The 14,700-nt window shown below is 36.7% G+C and overlaps 1 protein-coding gene across 1 annotated transcript in view; it reads right to left on the bottom strand.

Moving 5' to 3' along the window:
* Nucleotides 1–1,568: 1,568 nt before the first annotated feature.
* Nucleotides 1,569–14,700, bottom strand: part of epas1b (endothelial PAS domain protein 1b) — a 111,201-nt gene continuing 98,069 nt past the window's right edge. Inside the window, exons 12-15 of the mRNA XM_059985739.1 lie at nt 12,934–13,427; nt 6,793–6,910; nt 4,114–4,246; nt 1,569–3,209 (exon numbers count right to left, since the gene is read on the bottom strand). Of these exons, the coding sequence (XP_059841722.1) occupies nt 3,058–3,209; nt 4,114–4,246; nt 6,793–6,910; nt 12,934–13,427 (897 nt within the window). The 3' untranslated portion in view covers nt 1,569–3,057. The remainder of the gene's footprint in view (nt 3,210–4,113; nt 4,247–6,792; nt 6,911–12,933; nt 13,428–14,700) is intronic.

The raw sequence follows: 14,700 nt of genomic DNA, 5'->3' as shown, positions 1-14,700 counted from the left end.
GTGTACACATTCATTTGATTGACTGTAAATAAATAAAATCTGCACAGATGCTTTGTATAGATAATAGATTGCCTTCATACAATGCTCTAAATCTTCATTTTCTTTGTAACATTTAAAATAATTGCTGCTACTTTCAAATTCATTGTAGGTCCTAACTTGTTGAAGTAGTTAAATCATTTGATTTTCACTCCCAGCCACTTCTGAATGCTTGAAACTGGAGTGAACAAGACAGTTCTGAATTGTTTTACTGTTTATTTCTCACAAATTATCAGTAACTAAATTTACTGCTTTTAGAACAAGCGCACGCATCTGGTTAGAAACTGTCTGGCAACAATCTCCTGCCTGAGTGGGAGAGCATCCCAAATAAATGAAGGGAATCCCAGCTATTTTCTTGATTAGTTTTTTTGTTTAAGTGTTGTCCCAAATAAGCAGCTAATCTGATTTAACCAAATAGTCCAATTGACCAGAATTCAATGTACTGTGTTAGTTGCGTAACTGTGAGCCAGTTTAACAAGTCAGTTATCCAGTGTGTTGTGTGACTACTGACAAAAATCAGCACATTGGGACTGGCATGCCTCAGTGTGACCTAATTTCTCAGCATGCTTGAGACATTCCTTTCACAATTAGCAATAGATTTTCTGTAATGCTTCAATCATGAACTACATGATTGAATTCCATTTATATCATGGGATAGTAACAATTAAGTCCTGAAGAAGGTAGTAAACCATCTGTACTACAACTTTGTGCCTGCTCTTTTCTAGATTGATGTTACATTTGATGGTGGGAGTCAACATTTATGTGATTTCATCACTCACCGAGAGTCCATAGAAATTGCTTCCAGCAATGTAAAAACAGTGGTGTTATAAGGCAAAGTAGTTAGTAATGAGTCCAAAGCAATGCAGGTATTTATTATAATTAGCCCTAGATACTTGCTGGTACTAGTCATGGTCAGCCCTGCATTTAAAAACCATACATGTCCTGCCAATATAATTATTACATGGTGTATTTATTTAATTTTGTTCTCTACCCTTGAGCTAGGTTGTTGTCCTGTGCCTCAATTCAAGCAAGTTTCTAACAGTCAAGAATAAGGCATTAATGGCCCAGTCAACAAAAAGAATGTGGAAATGGGACTCAGTCTGGTTATGTATTGGTGCATTTAAAGGTATTTTTAACATTAAAGAAGGAAATAGATGCTGTTACACAACTTGTAACAGTAATCATTCTGCTCCGTCCACCTTCACAAAGGCTACCCTTTTTGAAAAAGCAACTGTAAATTGAAACAAATGTACTTGTAGTCTCTTGAGGTAGCCACAGCATTTTTGATATGATCTACTGTCTACAGTTATTAACTTTATTAATTTAATTTCTGTACACTGGAAAGAAACTCTGCGGCAATGCTAATTATTCTGAAAGTTGATACCGTAAGTTCAGTACGCTGTGCTTTTAGATCAAGTTGCAAAGCTAAAGAAATCCAATTTTTTTTATCAATCCTCTCCACCACAGTTTTGATTAATAGATACAGAGAAAGTGCTAAAATAAACTTAAAAAAAGGATGCAGATATGTGACATGAAATGTTTTATGCTTTAATAAGATATTGATGTCAAAAAATACGTTACCTCATTAGATTAAAATTTCCCATACAGAAAAGATGTTAAGAGGCAAGCCATACAGATATTAAATACTTGTAATAAAAATCTATAGCTGTTAATATTAGAACTAAAACACTGGCATGCTAATTTTGAGCCAAAATATCAAATGGATGCTTCAAATTCATTATACCATGGCCCTTTGATTCTTAAGGAATTAGGCTGGTATATGCATTATTTTGGAAGAAAACATTGAAAACATGATACTTGAAGGTTCCCAACAAAAGAAACAAATTTATCTGATTGAGGTCAAACCTTCTCCATATTTTGTATTCTGCTGGGCACATTTACTATTGGAATGAAGTGTCAGGATAAAATGTTACACTCTGTAAAAGTGCCTTTGTAAAGGGAAAACTTGAGCTCAAGGAATAAACAAACAGTTTGGGTCTCATTTATTTCACTATGACAGTGCAATTTGACCATTCCACCCTTCGATTCTGAGTCACCTAAGGAATCTTTTTAGTACAATTTATTTTGATATATTTTGTTTCTTGCAACAGCCTCACTTATAGAGCATAAAGGGTTGACCTTAAATTGATAGGGTCCCATTAAGCTTCACAGCATTTCAGCAGGATAAAAGAACTGTTATATCTGACCAAAGAAAAATACAACTAAATATACTTTAAATCTTTTACATTGTTTTGATGTATTCTCTTACAGTGCATTACATATCTAAAATATTCCAGATTTTTAATAAACATTAATATTAAATTGTTGGCTTCTTGCCTTCTTTTCAAGACATCCCCAGTTTTCACTGACCAGAACACCAATTGAATGCAAAACCAACACTTAAAAAAAAATTGGTTATGTGAATACAAGTAGAAATTTTCTGCTACTCAAAGTACCAGTACAAGATTAACACCAAAGATCTATAAATCTTTATAAGCTTAATATTTAGTAAATGAGTCACCAAGAAGATGAAGCTTATTGAAGCTACAGTGTGCAACTGAGCAAAATGTCCACGTACAATACACTGTATCTACTACCAAAATAGCTTTTTAGCAGTTAGTATTTTAATTCACTGATCTTTTGTAGGAAAAATAGTGGAACATTTTAATTGTCTTTCAAAAAAAATTAAGTGCATTTTTTCCAACACAAGAAAATAGCTGCTTTTTTAATTGAAAGGGTAAGTTGAAAATTAGGAAATAACATATAATGCTACCAGATTGTTGCTGAGAACTGTTTACTGAAAACAGAGACAGTACATTAAAGAAACAAGATGTTGTAATGGCAAGAATAATAGTACATATTAATCTGAGAAGATTTATTACATAAAATTGTGGACTCATTGAACAAGCGAGTGATTTTTTTTAAAACTACATCAATAATGGACTACTCGCAAAAAAAAAAGTAACATTTATAAACTTGAAGCTATTCTCACAATCCAGGCTAGCAATAATGGCTCGACTCTTAGGTTGCTTGGTCAAGAGCTCGGAGCAGTTCACGTCCATGCAAAAGTGTTGAGCTTCCCATCACAGGTGCATTTACTTCACAGTCATACCTTGTCAGCTCTGGCAAAGAGTAGGCCAGAAATGAGGAACCCAAAAGGCGGGTTGCCATTCCTGCAGACAGAATAAAAAAAAAGAAAACCATACTTGCATAATCATTTCTCAAAAAGGTCACTTTAAATCTTTAACTAGATGAATGAACATTACAATAGGTGTGAAATTCATTATGCAGAATTCCATCCACAGTGCTGCAGTACTGAAAACACCACCAGGATTTCAGCCAAAAATCAGTATTCAGCTTCCCTTTTACAGGCTACTTGTTTTTGAACCTTATCAAACACAAAGATGCAATGGTGAAAATTTTCAGGTATATACACTCTGTCGTGTGAGGTTCAGTTAAGGTGCAAAATGAGGTTGCATTTGAAATGAGGCCGGTAAACCTCTGGCCTTACAATGCAAAGTTGCATGTTTAGTTGATCAGATAATGGATTTTCAACTTAATAATTCCCAATATTTTGGATTTTGTTCTATTATATGGAAATAGTTGATTTTTTTATTTAGGGATCTGTAAAATCCTTGAAATAATATCTAGAAATGGTGATTTTCCACTCCCCCCCCCCGCCCCCATCTCCCACCCCTTTTCCCAGTTCGTAGTCTGAGAATTCTTCAGTGCCATTTGAAACTTGACTAGCAAGATGATAGCACTATTGCTGCGATCCTGAGAACTGATATCCAATAGGAACAGATGACAACATGGGGAAACCCTGTGCCCTCAAGAATCTTGCAGTCTCTGTATCTGCTGCAGTCTCCTCTGCAGAATCGTCACTTTTATTTAAATGTACAGAGAAAACTGCAACCCAGAACATATCCTGAGATTGGGTTTCCAGTGTAATCTGAATGGAATCAGCACATAGAGTAAAGGTTTGCCATTTAAAAGTTCAAAAGTCATTGTACACACCCCTGAAATCAAACTGAATATATGAATAGATTGTGGCAAGTACAGAATGCACATTCTTACCTGTAAGTGAACCTGAACTCAATGATTTTCTCTCCATTAGAGGAGGATTATGTTCAGATTTAATGCTTTTCATTCTTTTCCACAACATTTGTGTAGAAGTATTACTTCTTGGTGGGTCTTCATATGGAAATTCCTTAAACAGAAACAAGATGCCAGTCCATGCTATCAATGGTAGATATTAAGATGTTGTTTGTATAAAACAATTACAAGTGTTCAAATACTTTTTAGAGAATTTACAGCATTGCACTATAGTACCTTGTAAAAGAATTCATCCCCGAACTCTTTGTTCACATAAAGTATTACAACCAGGAATTTTGATCAATTTAACTGCGAATTTTTATTTGTGAATCACATGCATCTTTTTTTCACAGTTGAGTCCCCCCCCCCCCCCAGAAAAAGCAACTGGGAAAATTATTAAGCATGAAAAACTAAAAATACAAAAACTGAAATGTCAACAGTTCAGAAGTATTCACCCCCCTTTGCTCAGTACTTTTAGTTGAACCACATCTCATAGCTATTACAGCTAGGAGTCTTGGTGGATAAGTATCTATTAGCTTTGCACAACATGATGGAGCAAGATTTGCCTATTCCTACTTCCAAAATTGCACGATCTGTGCTCAGTTAGTTGGGGAATGGAGATGGACAGCAATCTTGTCGTCTTATCAGAGATGTTCAATTAGATTAAGGTCAGGACTCTGACAGGGCCACTCAACAACATCAATTTTCTAAATTCAAAGCCATTCTATGGTTACTCTAGTTTTGCGCTGTTAGAAGATGAATTTCCTCCTTGGTTTAAGTTTTCTGGCAGAGTCTAGCAGGTTTTTATCCAGGATCTCTCTGTATTTAGCAGCAGTTACCTTCTCATCAATCCTGACCAGTCTTCCATTCCCTGCTGCTAAAGGGAATGCGGGAGGGTTGCTCCCACCATACATTATAGTAGGGATGGTGTTACCTGGCAGATGTGCAGTATTAGATTTACCCCACAAATACTGCATAGTGCTGAGGCCAAAAGATTCCACTTTAGTCTCATCCAACCACTAGATCTTCTTCCACACCTTTTTAAGAGTATCTTCTTCGTGACACTTTGCAAAGTCTTTTTGAGCAAGGATTTTTTTTCAGCTAGGGTTTCTTTCTTGCCATGCTTCCATAAATATCTTTTTTGTGCAAGGCTGTAGAGATTGCGTTGCCACAAGCTTCATCTCCAGTTGCTGCAGATGACTTCTGCAGCTCACTCAGAGTAACTGCTGGCGTCATAATAGCCTTTTTGACAAGTGCCATTCTTCTCTAGTGACTTAAGTTTAAAGGGGTAGGCTGGACAAGGCAGTGGCTGTGGTTTCATATTTTTTTTCCATTTATACCATAATGGACTACACTGAGCTTGGAGGTAAGTATGTTTAGTGCCTTTGAGATGGGTTTGTACCCTTCTCCAGATTTGTGTTTCTCTGTTATCATTTCCCTGACTTGTCTTGAATGCTCTTTTGTCTTCATTTTGGTTTGGGCTGTTGAACTTCAACCCATACTATTGGACCTGACTGAGATATTTATATTTCTGAGTTCATTCAAAAAAGGCAATCTTCTAATTTTCTACATCAATAAATTGGGTGTGTTGGTAAAGTGGTATATTGCATCTGAGGAAACTTAGTGTAGTCATTACAAAGGGGATGAATACTTTTTCAGCCTTACAATTTTGGTTTTTAATTTTTAGCAAATTTAAAATTGCTTCATTCTTAATTAACACATTGGTAGATGGAGGTTTTAGCAGACCATCAGATTCTGTTTGAACTTGCTGTTAATGTTATATTCTGAAGCAGTAGAAGATTTTCCACTCTGCGATGGATAACTCCATATTCAAGGGAATTCCAGTGCTGAAATTTTCCCACAGCCTGTTAGCTAGGCTGATTAAAGCTACACAGGCAAGTCAGTTGAAAAATTATTGAAGTTCTATATGGCCAGTGATGAAATTTAAATGTAAGCATAGCTGCATGTTTGGTAACTACAGCGAGGCCTGGTGAGTTACCTGGACAATGTATTGAACAAAAACTATTGTGTTAAAATGGTCTTGGCTTTTTATGTTCAAATTATGTTTCATTTTTTTCTTGTGAATTCTGCATGTGCCTGTGATGCTACTGCATCTGTGCATACAACAAATAAACTCAAGTTCAAGAGCTCTTTTCCTGTCTTTCAAAAGGTTCAGCGAGTTGTAAAAGTTGTTGGCTTTGTAGCTGATATCAGCAAAAGCTGATATTTCTGATTTTTTAAAAAGATAAATGATACTAGAGTTATATTTGCAATCTCAAGGATTATTGAAAAAAAATTACAAATTAGAGTTGGACAAATCCCTCAGTTTTCGCATTATACTTCTTAAAAATTCATTACAGATCCAAACCAAACAATTTCAGTTGTCAAGGTACAGTATTAAAAAAGTATAAATTGTTAATTTTTTTCTTTGGTTTAAAACAGTGTTTCAGCATATTTTTCCTTTATGTAAAATTAATGGGCTAATTATACAATAACTAAATGAAAACTTGAGAGTTTTGCTAGGGGTTGAAACAAATTATATCAACATGCCTTATCAAAGAATAATACAGATAGATAACATCTGCTTATTAGATTCCACCTTCAACCACTTAAAAAAGATACCAAGATACCAATAGCAGATTTAAAAAAAAATAAACCTACTGTTGATTGTTGAAATATCTGCTCTCCAAAATCCAGCTGTAGTTTCCGTTTCAAGTTGTTTCTGAAATTCAGTTCACTGATGGTGTCTTTCCCATGTTGTCCAAAGTTATCCAGGGATCTAATACAAAGCAGTAGTGTGGTGTGAAAAAATTAATATTTTGTTATTAAAACCCTTCTTAACTAAAAGCATAAGACTTTAAATTTCTGTAATGAAAATGGGTTTACAGAGATATGGGAGCTTGTTTTATACTGCACCTGAATTACACTTCATGGATGTATGCTGAAGACTAATCATAATCCTGTTTAGATTATGATTTCATATTGTCAAAGTGGCCAAAATACACTTTGTTTATGGCCTGTGTTATACTAAACCTTCCCAAATTTCTTCGTATGCTTCCGATAGGGAGAACTGACAAGTTTTCTGGAAATGGAATTAATGCACAGACCAGAGAAAGAAATTGTCCATTAGAGTTTTTTGAAGCAGTGACCAATATGTCCAACATCCAACTTTGCCATCTGGTATAGTTCAACCAGCAACTAGCTTAGCTTACCTTCTAAATCTCTGAAAATTTACATTTTTGGTCAAAGGATAGTTAGCTCCCAGATCATTCTCTTACAATCCCTACCCAATGCAAAATTAACTTTGAGAAATAAGACTTAATGATAGATTCTCCTCTACTTTTAGTTCCATGCCTGTTAGGGGTTATTCCTCTTCATCCAAAAAATAATGAATACACCCAGACCAGAATGCATCATACTGTGCAACAGGACAGAGCTACCTACATGGGATGATTTTAATAAGTTCAGTTTGTATTGTGTTAATTTAGAATACAACTTCAATCATACCATCACAGCTTTTTTACACTTTTACACTTTTAAGAATAACCATTCACCAGGATAAAATAGTTGAAAGGAGGCCTGATGATTGAGACACAATTGGCATCATTTTGAACGGTGCATTTTGTATTTAACTCGTGCAGCTTCAGTTTGCCTTAGGAGTACAGTTGAAAATCAAATTTGGGAGGGGGTAGAGAGAGTCTTTATGGTATTCAGGTAAAGGAATTTGGAGTTCAATTAAGCCAAAGGTATTTGAATATGTCTAGAGCTTGTGGATCAATATTAAAATATTAAATGGTCATGTTGGTCAGACTTTAAAATTTTGAAATATCAGTTTCTAGCTGTTGAGAAGAACAGAATTCTGTTAATTGGTGGAATCAAGCTGATGGAGGAGTGAGGCACTTGCTATCGGTTGATTGTTGCTCATGTTTCAACCCACTGAATGTGTACTATTAAACATGGAACTCAGAGATAAGTGGTATGAGTGAATATCTATTTCACCATCAAACGTGTTATTAAGACCAATGGTGGTTCGGTGTTGGGCTATGGCAGGTGCCTTGGAACGCTTTGCATTTGTATCTTCAACTTTGTATTAGGGTGGGGAGGGGTTTGATGTATGAATAGAAACCCTGTCATTTAAATAGAAAAAAGTAATTCCATGACAGTTACTTAAAAATAATTGAGAACTCAAGTTTTTAAAAAAATAATTAATTCAAATCTGTTTGAATAGTTTATTTCTGTATCTGTCACTATTATTTAAACTGCTGAGAAATCTTTCAGTATCTGGTGAGTTATTGCTTGGTGTGGATGAACTGAGGGGGGTAGGCAAAAGATGGGAAGGCAGTGAATGGTAGCAGGGTGGGGAGGGGGTGAAAATGGTTTGTTTTGATGCCACATATCATATGTGATCCTGAAGCAAGTCCACTGCCATTCCAGGAGCTGTTCCACATCCTGAAAATGTGTGAGCTGTGAGTGGTATTGGTATTGCATGCATCCCAGTAGGGGTAAACCAATTTGTCTTCTTTTCCAAATTCGCCATTTTATCAGCCATTTCTATAATTATGCTTAGCCATGTGCAAATAATTAGTTCACTTTTTCATTGGCTTGTCTGTAATAAAATGTATATTCTGGGAGGGGAATTATTGGAAAAGTGAAATTTCACAAAATTCTCTGCAGTGTGCAACCTAACAGTTTATTTACCGACTCCACAGAATTAACAAAGAAAATATTTTTGAACCTTAATCATGAAACATTTTAGTGAGCTGAGATTATGAAATATATTATTTAAAACCATAAGATATAGGACCAGCCGTAGGCTATTTGGCCCACTGAGTCTGCTCTGCCACTTGATCATGGGCTGATCCAATTATTCCAGTCATCCCCTTCCTTCACCCATACCCTTTGATGCCCTGACTAATCAAGAACCTATCTATCTCTGTCTTAAATACACCCAATGACTTGGCCTCCACAGCTACAGGTGGCAACAAATTCCACAGGTTTACCACCCTCTGACTAAGGTAATTTCTCCACATATCTGTTCCAAATGGATGTCCTTCAATTCTGAAGTCATGCCTTCTTGTCCTAGAATCCCCTACCATTGGATATAACTTTGCCATGTCTAATCTGTTCAGGCCTTTTAAAATTTGTAATGTTTCTATGAAATCCCGCCTCATTCTCCTGAACTCCAGGGAATATAGCCCAAGAGCTGCCAGAAGTTTCTCACACGGTAACCCTTTCATACCTGGAATCATTTTTGTGAATCTTCTCTGAACCCTCTCCAATGTCAGTATATCCTTTCTAAAATAAGGAGCCCAAAACTGCACACAATGCTCCAAGTGTGGTCTCATGGTCTATATTTATTTGCAGATCTTTCTGTTTTAATGTTTTATCTCTATTAAAGATTATTAAACGACTCCTTAAAATGGCAGGATTCACACACTGATCTCATACCAGTTCTCTGTGCGCAATCAAGCCAGTATCATCCCTTACTCCACCTGCATAACTATGTCAGACTTTTAAAAAAAATCCCCCTCAAGTACTTATGTAATTTCCTTCAGAAATCATTGATGACTAAAGAATACAAGGAGATGGAATAGGCAAAGCCTACTCTACCATTCATAAAGATCATTGCTAATATTCTCCTCAACTTAAATTTCCTGTATATCCCTTGATTTGCTTTATATCCTGAAACCCATCAATCTCGGTTTCAAATAAACTCAAAGACAGGGCCTCCAGGGTAGAGAATGTAGATTAATGTCAAATTGAATTGTCTCTTCATTTCCATTCTAAATGGCCCACCCTTCATTCTGAGACGGTGACTTCTTCTGGACTCCTCAACCAGAGGAAATACAATTCCTCTATTTTGTCACATCTTGTAAGAATTTAAGTTATTCTTAAAAACTCTAAAGAAAGAGACATTGGTTTATTTATTTTCTGCCCATTCCTAGGAACTATTTTTGTCATACTCCCTTTTCAGCAGCTGTATCTCTGTTTAGGAACAGAGACCAAAATTGTACACTATATCAAGATGCAGTTTCACACAGGCTTGATAATTGTATTAGGAGTGTTTTGCTCTTGGACCAAAATCTCTTAATGAGCCCAACATAACATTTATCGTCCTATTGCCTGCTATACCTGTTAAATTTCAGTGACCTGTCTACAAGGATACCCAATCCTTTCAAATGTCCATTGTTCCTGAGTAATCTCACATCAGACACATACTACATACAATCTGCCATTATCTTACTCACTTTCTTTACTAATGTCTATCCCCTTGAGTTCACTTTGTATCTTTCTATTCCCACACGCTGAATAGAAGTGAGTTCCAGGTATTAACATAAACATACCTCATTGAATTGTTCTTGTGTCTTGCTAAAGGTCTACATTTGTTTTCTTTGCTCTTGTGCCATCAGCTATCAACTTAGCTATCTAAAACTGTGCACTGTTTTAGAGTACTGTTTTTTTTTCTCCTGCTTGGCTCCATCAGAACAAATCCAGCTTCTCCAGCCCGATCTAATAACATATACCTCTTCTTCTTGGAATCGTTCTGGTAAGTTCTCCCCGCATCCTTCATTTTCTTACTAAAATGCGACCAGACTAAGGTAGCATTGTTGTTTAATCAGAGCTAAAGGTTAAGCAAAACCTCTTCTTTAGTACTCATATTTACAAAGCTAAGCTCCTTTAGCTTTTCCAACTACTTAATGTATTATGCCACTTTCAAAGACAAACACCCATATCTTTTTCTGCAATATTTTGAGAACAGTGCCATCAAGCTTGCCATGCTTTCTGTCAAAATAAGTCACCTCAAACTCTTTTAAATTCCCTGTCACTTGTCTTCCCTGGCTGTGTCTTGATGTATTTGTTTGATATCATGTATTGAGGTTTGGTATCATGGGAAAATATTTTTGGATTTGTCTCTGTTCCAATATCCATGACATAGATAAATGTGCAATGAACCTTGTTGCAATTCTTGAGGAACACTACCATCTGAAAGATCAGCCATTTACTATGTTTTTATCTAAGTTCATATTGATCTCCCTATTACTGGAACCACTATTTGTTAACCATCTTTATTTGTTACTTTGTCACTGCTTTCTTAAAATCCATGTAAACAAGTCTACTGTTCCCTTCATGCAGTTTTAAAAAATGAATATAGTGCTTTCCCAGCTTAGATAAATAAAGTGTTCTCCGGCTTCCAGACAGGTACAGCATCGATTTTTTTTTTTAACCACTCAATGACCTACTCTGCCATCTTCATCAGGGATGATGCCTGGGCGTGTCTAGTCCAAAAGTACCTATACCCCCGTCATCCATCCCTCTTGATTAGTTGGTCCTCAAACAATCAGATTTCCGATGTCCCATTTTATTTACAATCAAATTCCAGTTCTGAGAGCAAGACTTTTGTCTTTGTTAATATTCTTTTCCTCTAGTTAAATGCCATCCCCAATTTATAAATCAATGCTGGCAATTGTTATTGAACTCAAAAGTCAGAAATTGTCTTTTAAGTTTGTTTTACCTGAATATTGATTCCAAATCATACTGATGAATGATGTCAATCATACTGGTCCTGTGGTTATGAGGCATGTCCTAATATCTTATTTTGATCATGGTATCATATTTACCAGCTTCTAATCCCATGGCACTTTCCCCTTTAGGAAAGTTTGTATCATTATGACATATCCTTATACTACCTACATTCCCTGTCTCACTCAGCAACTTGGGAAATTAAGCTGTCCAGATCAGGACTCATTCACTCAGTAAATTTTTCCAGTACATATCATTATCAAAACAATTATTTACCTGATATTCTGTCAACATGTTCTTTGTAAATACTAATAGAAAATTCTGATTATTCTAGCCTTGCCTTTTACCTCCAAATATTTGCCATCTTCTGTGTTGCTATATGTCATCATTTACCATAATGAAACAGGGGAATGACTACAAGAATTGGGTCAGCCCATTACAGCCATAAAAGACATTGGTGACATCACACCTGGAATACTGTGTGTAATTCTGGTCAACATACTAAAGGAAGAATGTGATTAAACTAGAGAGGGTGCAGAGAAGTTTTGTCAGGACTGGAGGGCTTGAATTATAAGGAGAGATGGCTGTTTGTCCTGCAATTGTAAAAGATTGGGGAGGGAGTGTCACCTAAAAGAGGTTTATAAAATCATAAAAGGGTTAGATAAGGTGGATGGTCACAGTATGTTTCTGATGTAGGGGGAGTCTATAACTAAGGGGCAGGGTGAGAGGGAAATGATTGAAAGACCTGAGAGGCAGGATTTTACCCCACATGGAATAAGCAGCATGTAGTAGTAGAGAAGGGTACTTACAACTTTTGAAAAACATCAGGACAGGATAAGGAATAGGAAAGGTTTCGAAGAATTTGGGCCAAATACAAGTAAATGTGACTAACTCAAGAAGGCTCCTAAGGGGAACGGGTCACATGGATATCAAAGAATTTTAGGTTATTAACTGCCATTTGATTGTCATGTACACTGTTTGGAAGTCTCTTCCTCTTCACTCTCCTCTTAATATATTGTTTCACATGGTCCTCACTTGATAAAATCACCAAGCATGCACCTTTCTTTTTGCCTTATCCTATTCTCCATCTCCCTCACCATCCAAGAAACAGTGGCTTTTATTCCATGGGGATCTACTTAGGTTGTGGCAGAATTGTCTCCTCTACAGATCACTCGATATTCCGTTACAGTTTTTCCTGCTTTCCCTTGATTGAATCTATTTGATCTTAGCTAGATCAGGTAAATGCTGAAACAGGTTTTCATAATTTTTTTTTCCTTTTACCTTTCTTTATAGAGTGACGTGTGCACCAACCGGCAAGGTGGGACACCAGGCGGGATACCGGGCAATGATCCAGTCCTCTGATCCATCAGTTTACACTTCCTCGCCATACAGTTGAAAGGTGGATCCGGTGGCCACTGACTACTTGTTTTGCAACCCACTGAGGATACTGGAGTACTTAGAGGTGAATGGTAATGTGGCAGAGGAATACCATTTCTGGTGTTGTAACCCAGTGGATGAATTTGGTTGAGATCATTCTTCTTTAATGTTGACATCTGGGTACAGTACTTTTCTGGAGGCAGCTGTCTGTGCAAGGTCACAAAATTTGGAGCAAATGACTGGAGCATACTGTTCACATTGACTGAATAATCTTGAGTCCTTGATGGGTTTTCTGAAGCAGCTTGCTCATCACGACATATCGGGCTTAGCTGGAAGTCTTCCCCATCCATCGGAATGTATGGAGCCAGTGTTTCAAGGTCCAGATCACTCAATTCCGTCTGGAATCAGAAATTATGTAATAATGATGAAGAACACACAAACACGTGCACAGTATGTCTGTTTGTGTACAGGTGCCATTCCACACAGGTATAAACCTAGCCAGGTTATTTAACTATTAATATGTTCATACAAACAGCACCAAATTACTTAGAACTTGCAAAGTTTCTCTAACAGAACTGTGGCACTTAAGTAAATAGTTAGTTTCTAAATGTAATTAGTGGAGTGATAATGGTACACTTTCTTTTCTTTTTTTTAAATCTCAAATAACTTATTTCGTATAAAAGTAGCCATGCAGCTTAAATTTGCATATCACTTTGAGGATTTAATTGATTAAGAACAAGCCACCTTTTTAAAAAAAATCTTGCAGTAGTGCTTTCCTATTAAGGCCTGAGATTTTTTTCCTGTAATTTACCCTTTTCCTGTCTCATGTGGACTTTGCAGTTGGTGTTGGAAAAACTACTGAATGGACATACAGTATAGTCCACTTATTAAATGACAAGGTTACAACAGTTCAGCAAATAGGACTGAAAACAAGGTTTGCCTGACATTATCTGCCAATTTATTCAAATATGTCTTGATTTTAAAACTGGTGCCATTTTAATGAACACTATTTTAATCCATATACCTCAAAACTGAGGGCTGTCAAAAATTGCTATTAATGCATTTATCAAGTGAGGTGATTGGACAACTTGCAGGGCTGTAGGTGGAGTAACACAGGCTTTGAAAGTGTGAGCCAGGCAGCCCAAGCAAGCTTTACCAGGCAAGGTGATACCATTTTGACGCAATGTAAAGGAGTCCAAATTTAACTGGTTTATCTCTGTGGAAAGATGAGGCTTCACTGTAGGCAAGACCCACCATATCTTATTGGCTGCTGATGTTTAGGGGCCCTGATTCAATCAGCTCAAATCAAGCCATCAGAAGATACCAACTTATGCTGATTCCCCATTTACCTTAATTTCAACTGCAGGCACAGTGTTCCCTTCTGCAGTCCTCCCTGGGGCCAGGAGAAAGAACACCATTGTTCAGTTCACTTGTGCAAAGTCTGTTCTGCAATCTGCAGCTTAATGCTTGAGTGTTTCATTGCCCTGGGGACTTCCACAGAACTGCTGCATGCTCAGAGCATAATGATCATTTACTATGGGTAGGCTATGATTTTTCTTTGTGTAGGCTTTATACTCATCTCAAGTCCTGAATAAGGGTCTCAGCCCAAAATGTCGACTGTTTATTCATTTCCATAGATGCTGCCTGACCTGCTGAGTTCCTCCAGCAATT

Source organism: Hypanus sabinus, chromosome 12, assembly GCF_030144855.1.
Source record: "Hypanus sabinus isolate sHypSab1 chromosome 12, sHypSab1.hap1, whole genome shotgun sequence".
NCBI classification, from domain to species: Eukaryota; Metazoa; Chordata; class Chondrichthyes; order Myliobatiformes; family Dasyatidae; genus Hypanus; species Hypanus sabinus.
Note: the sequence above shows the minus strand (reverse complement) of the source record. Positions and strands in the feature narration are given on the sequence as shown.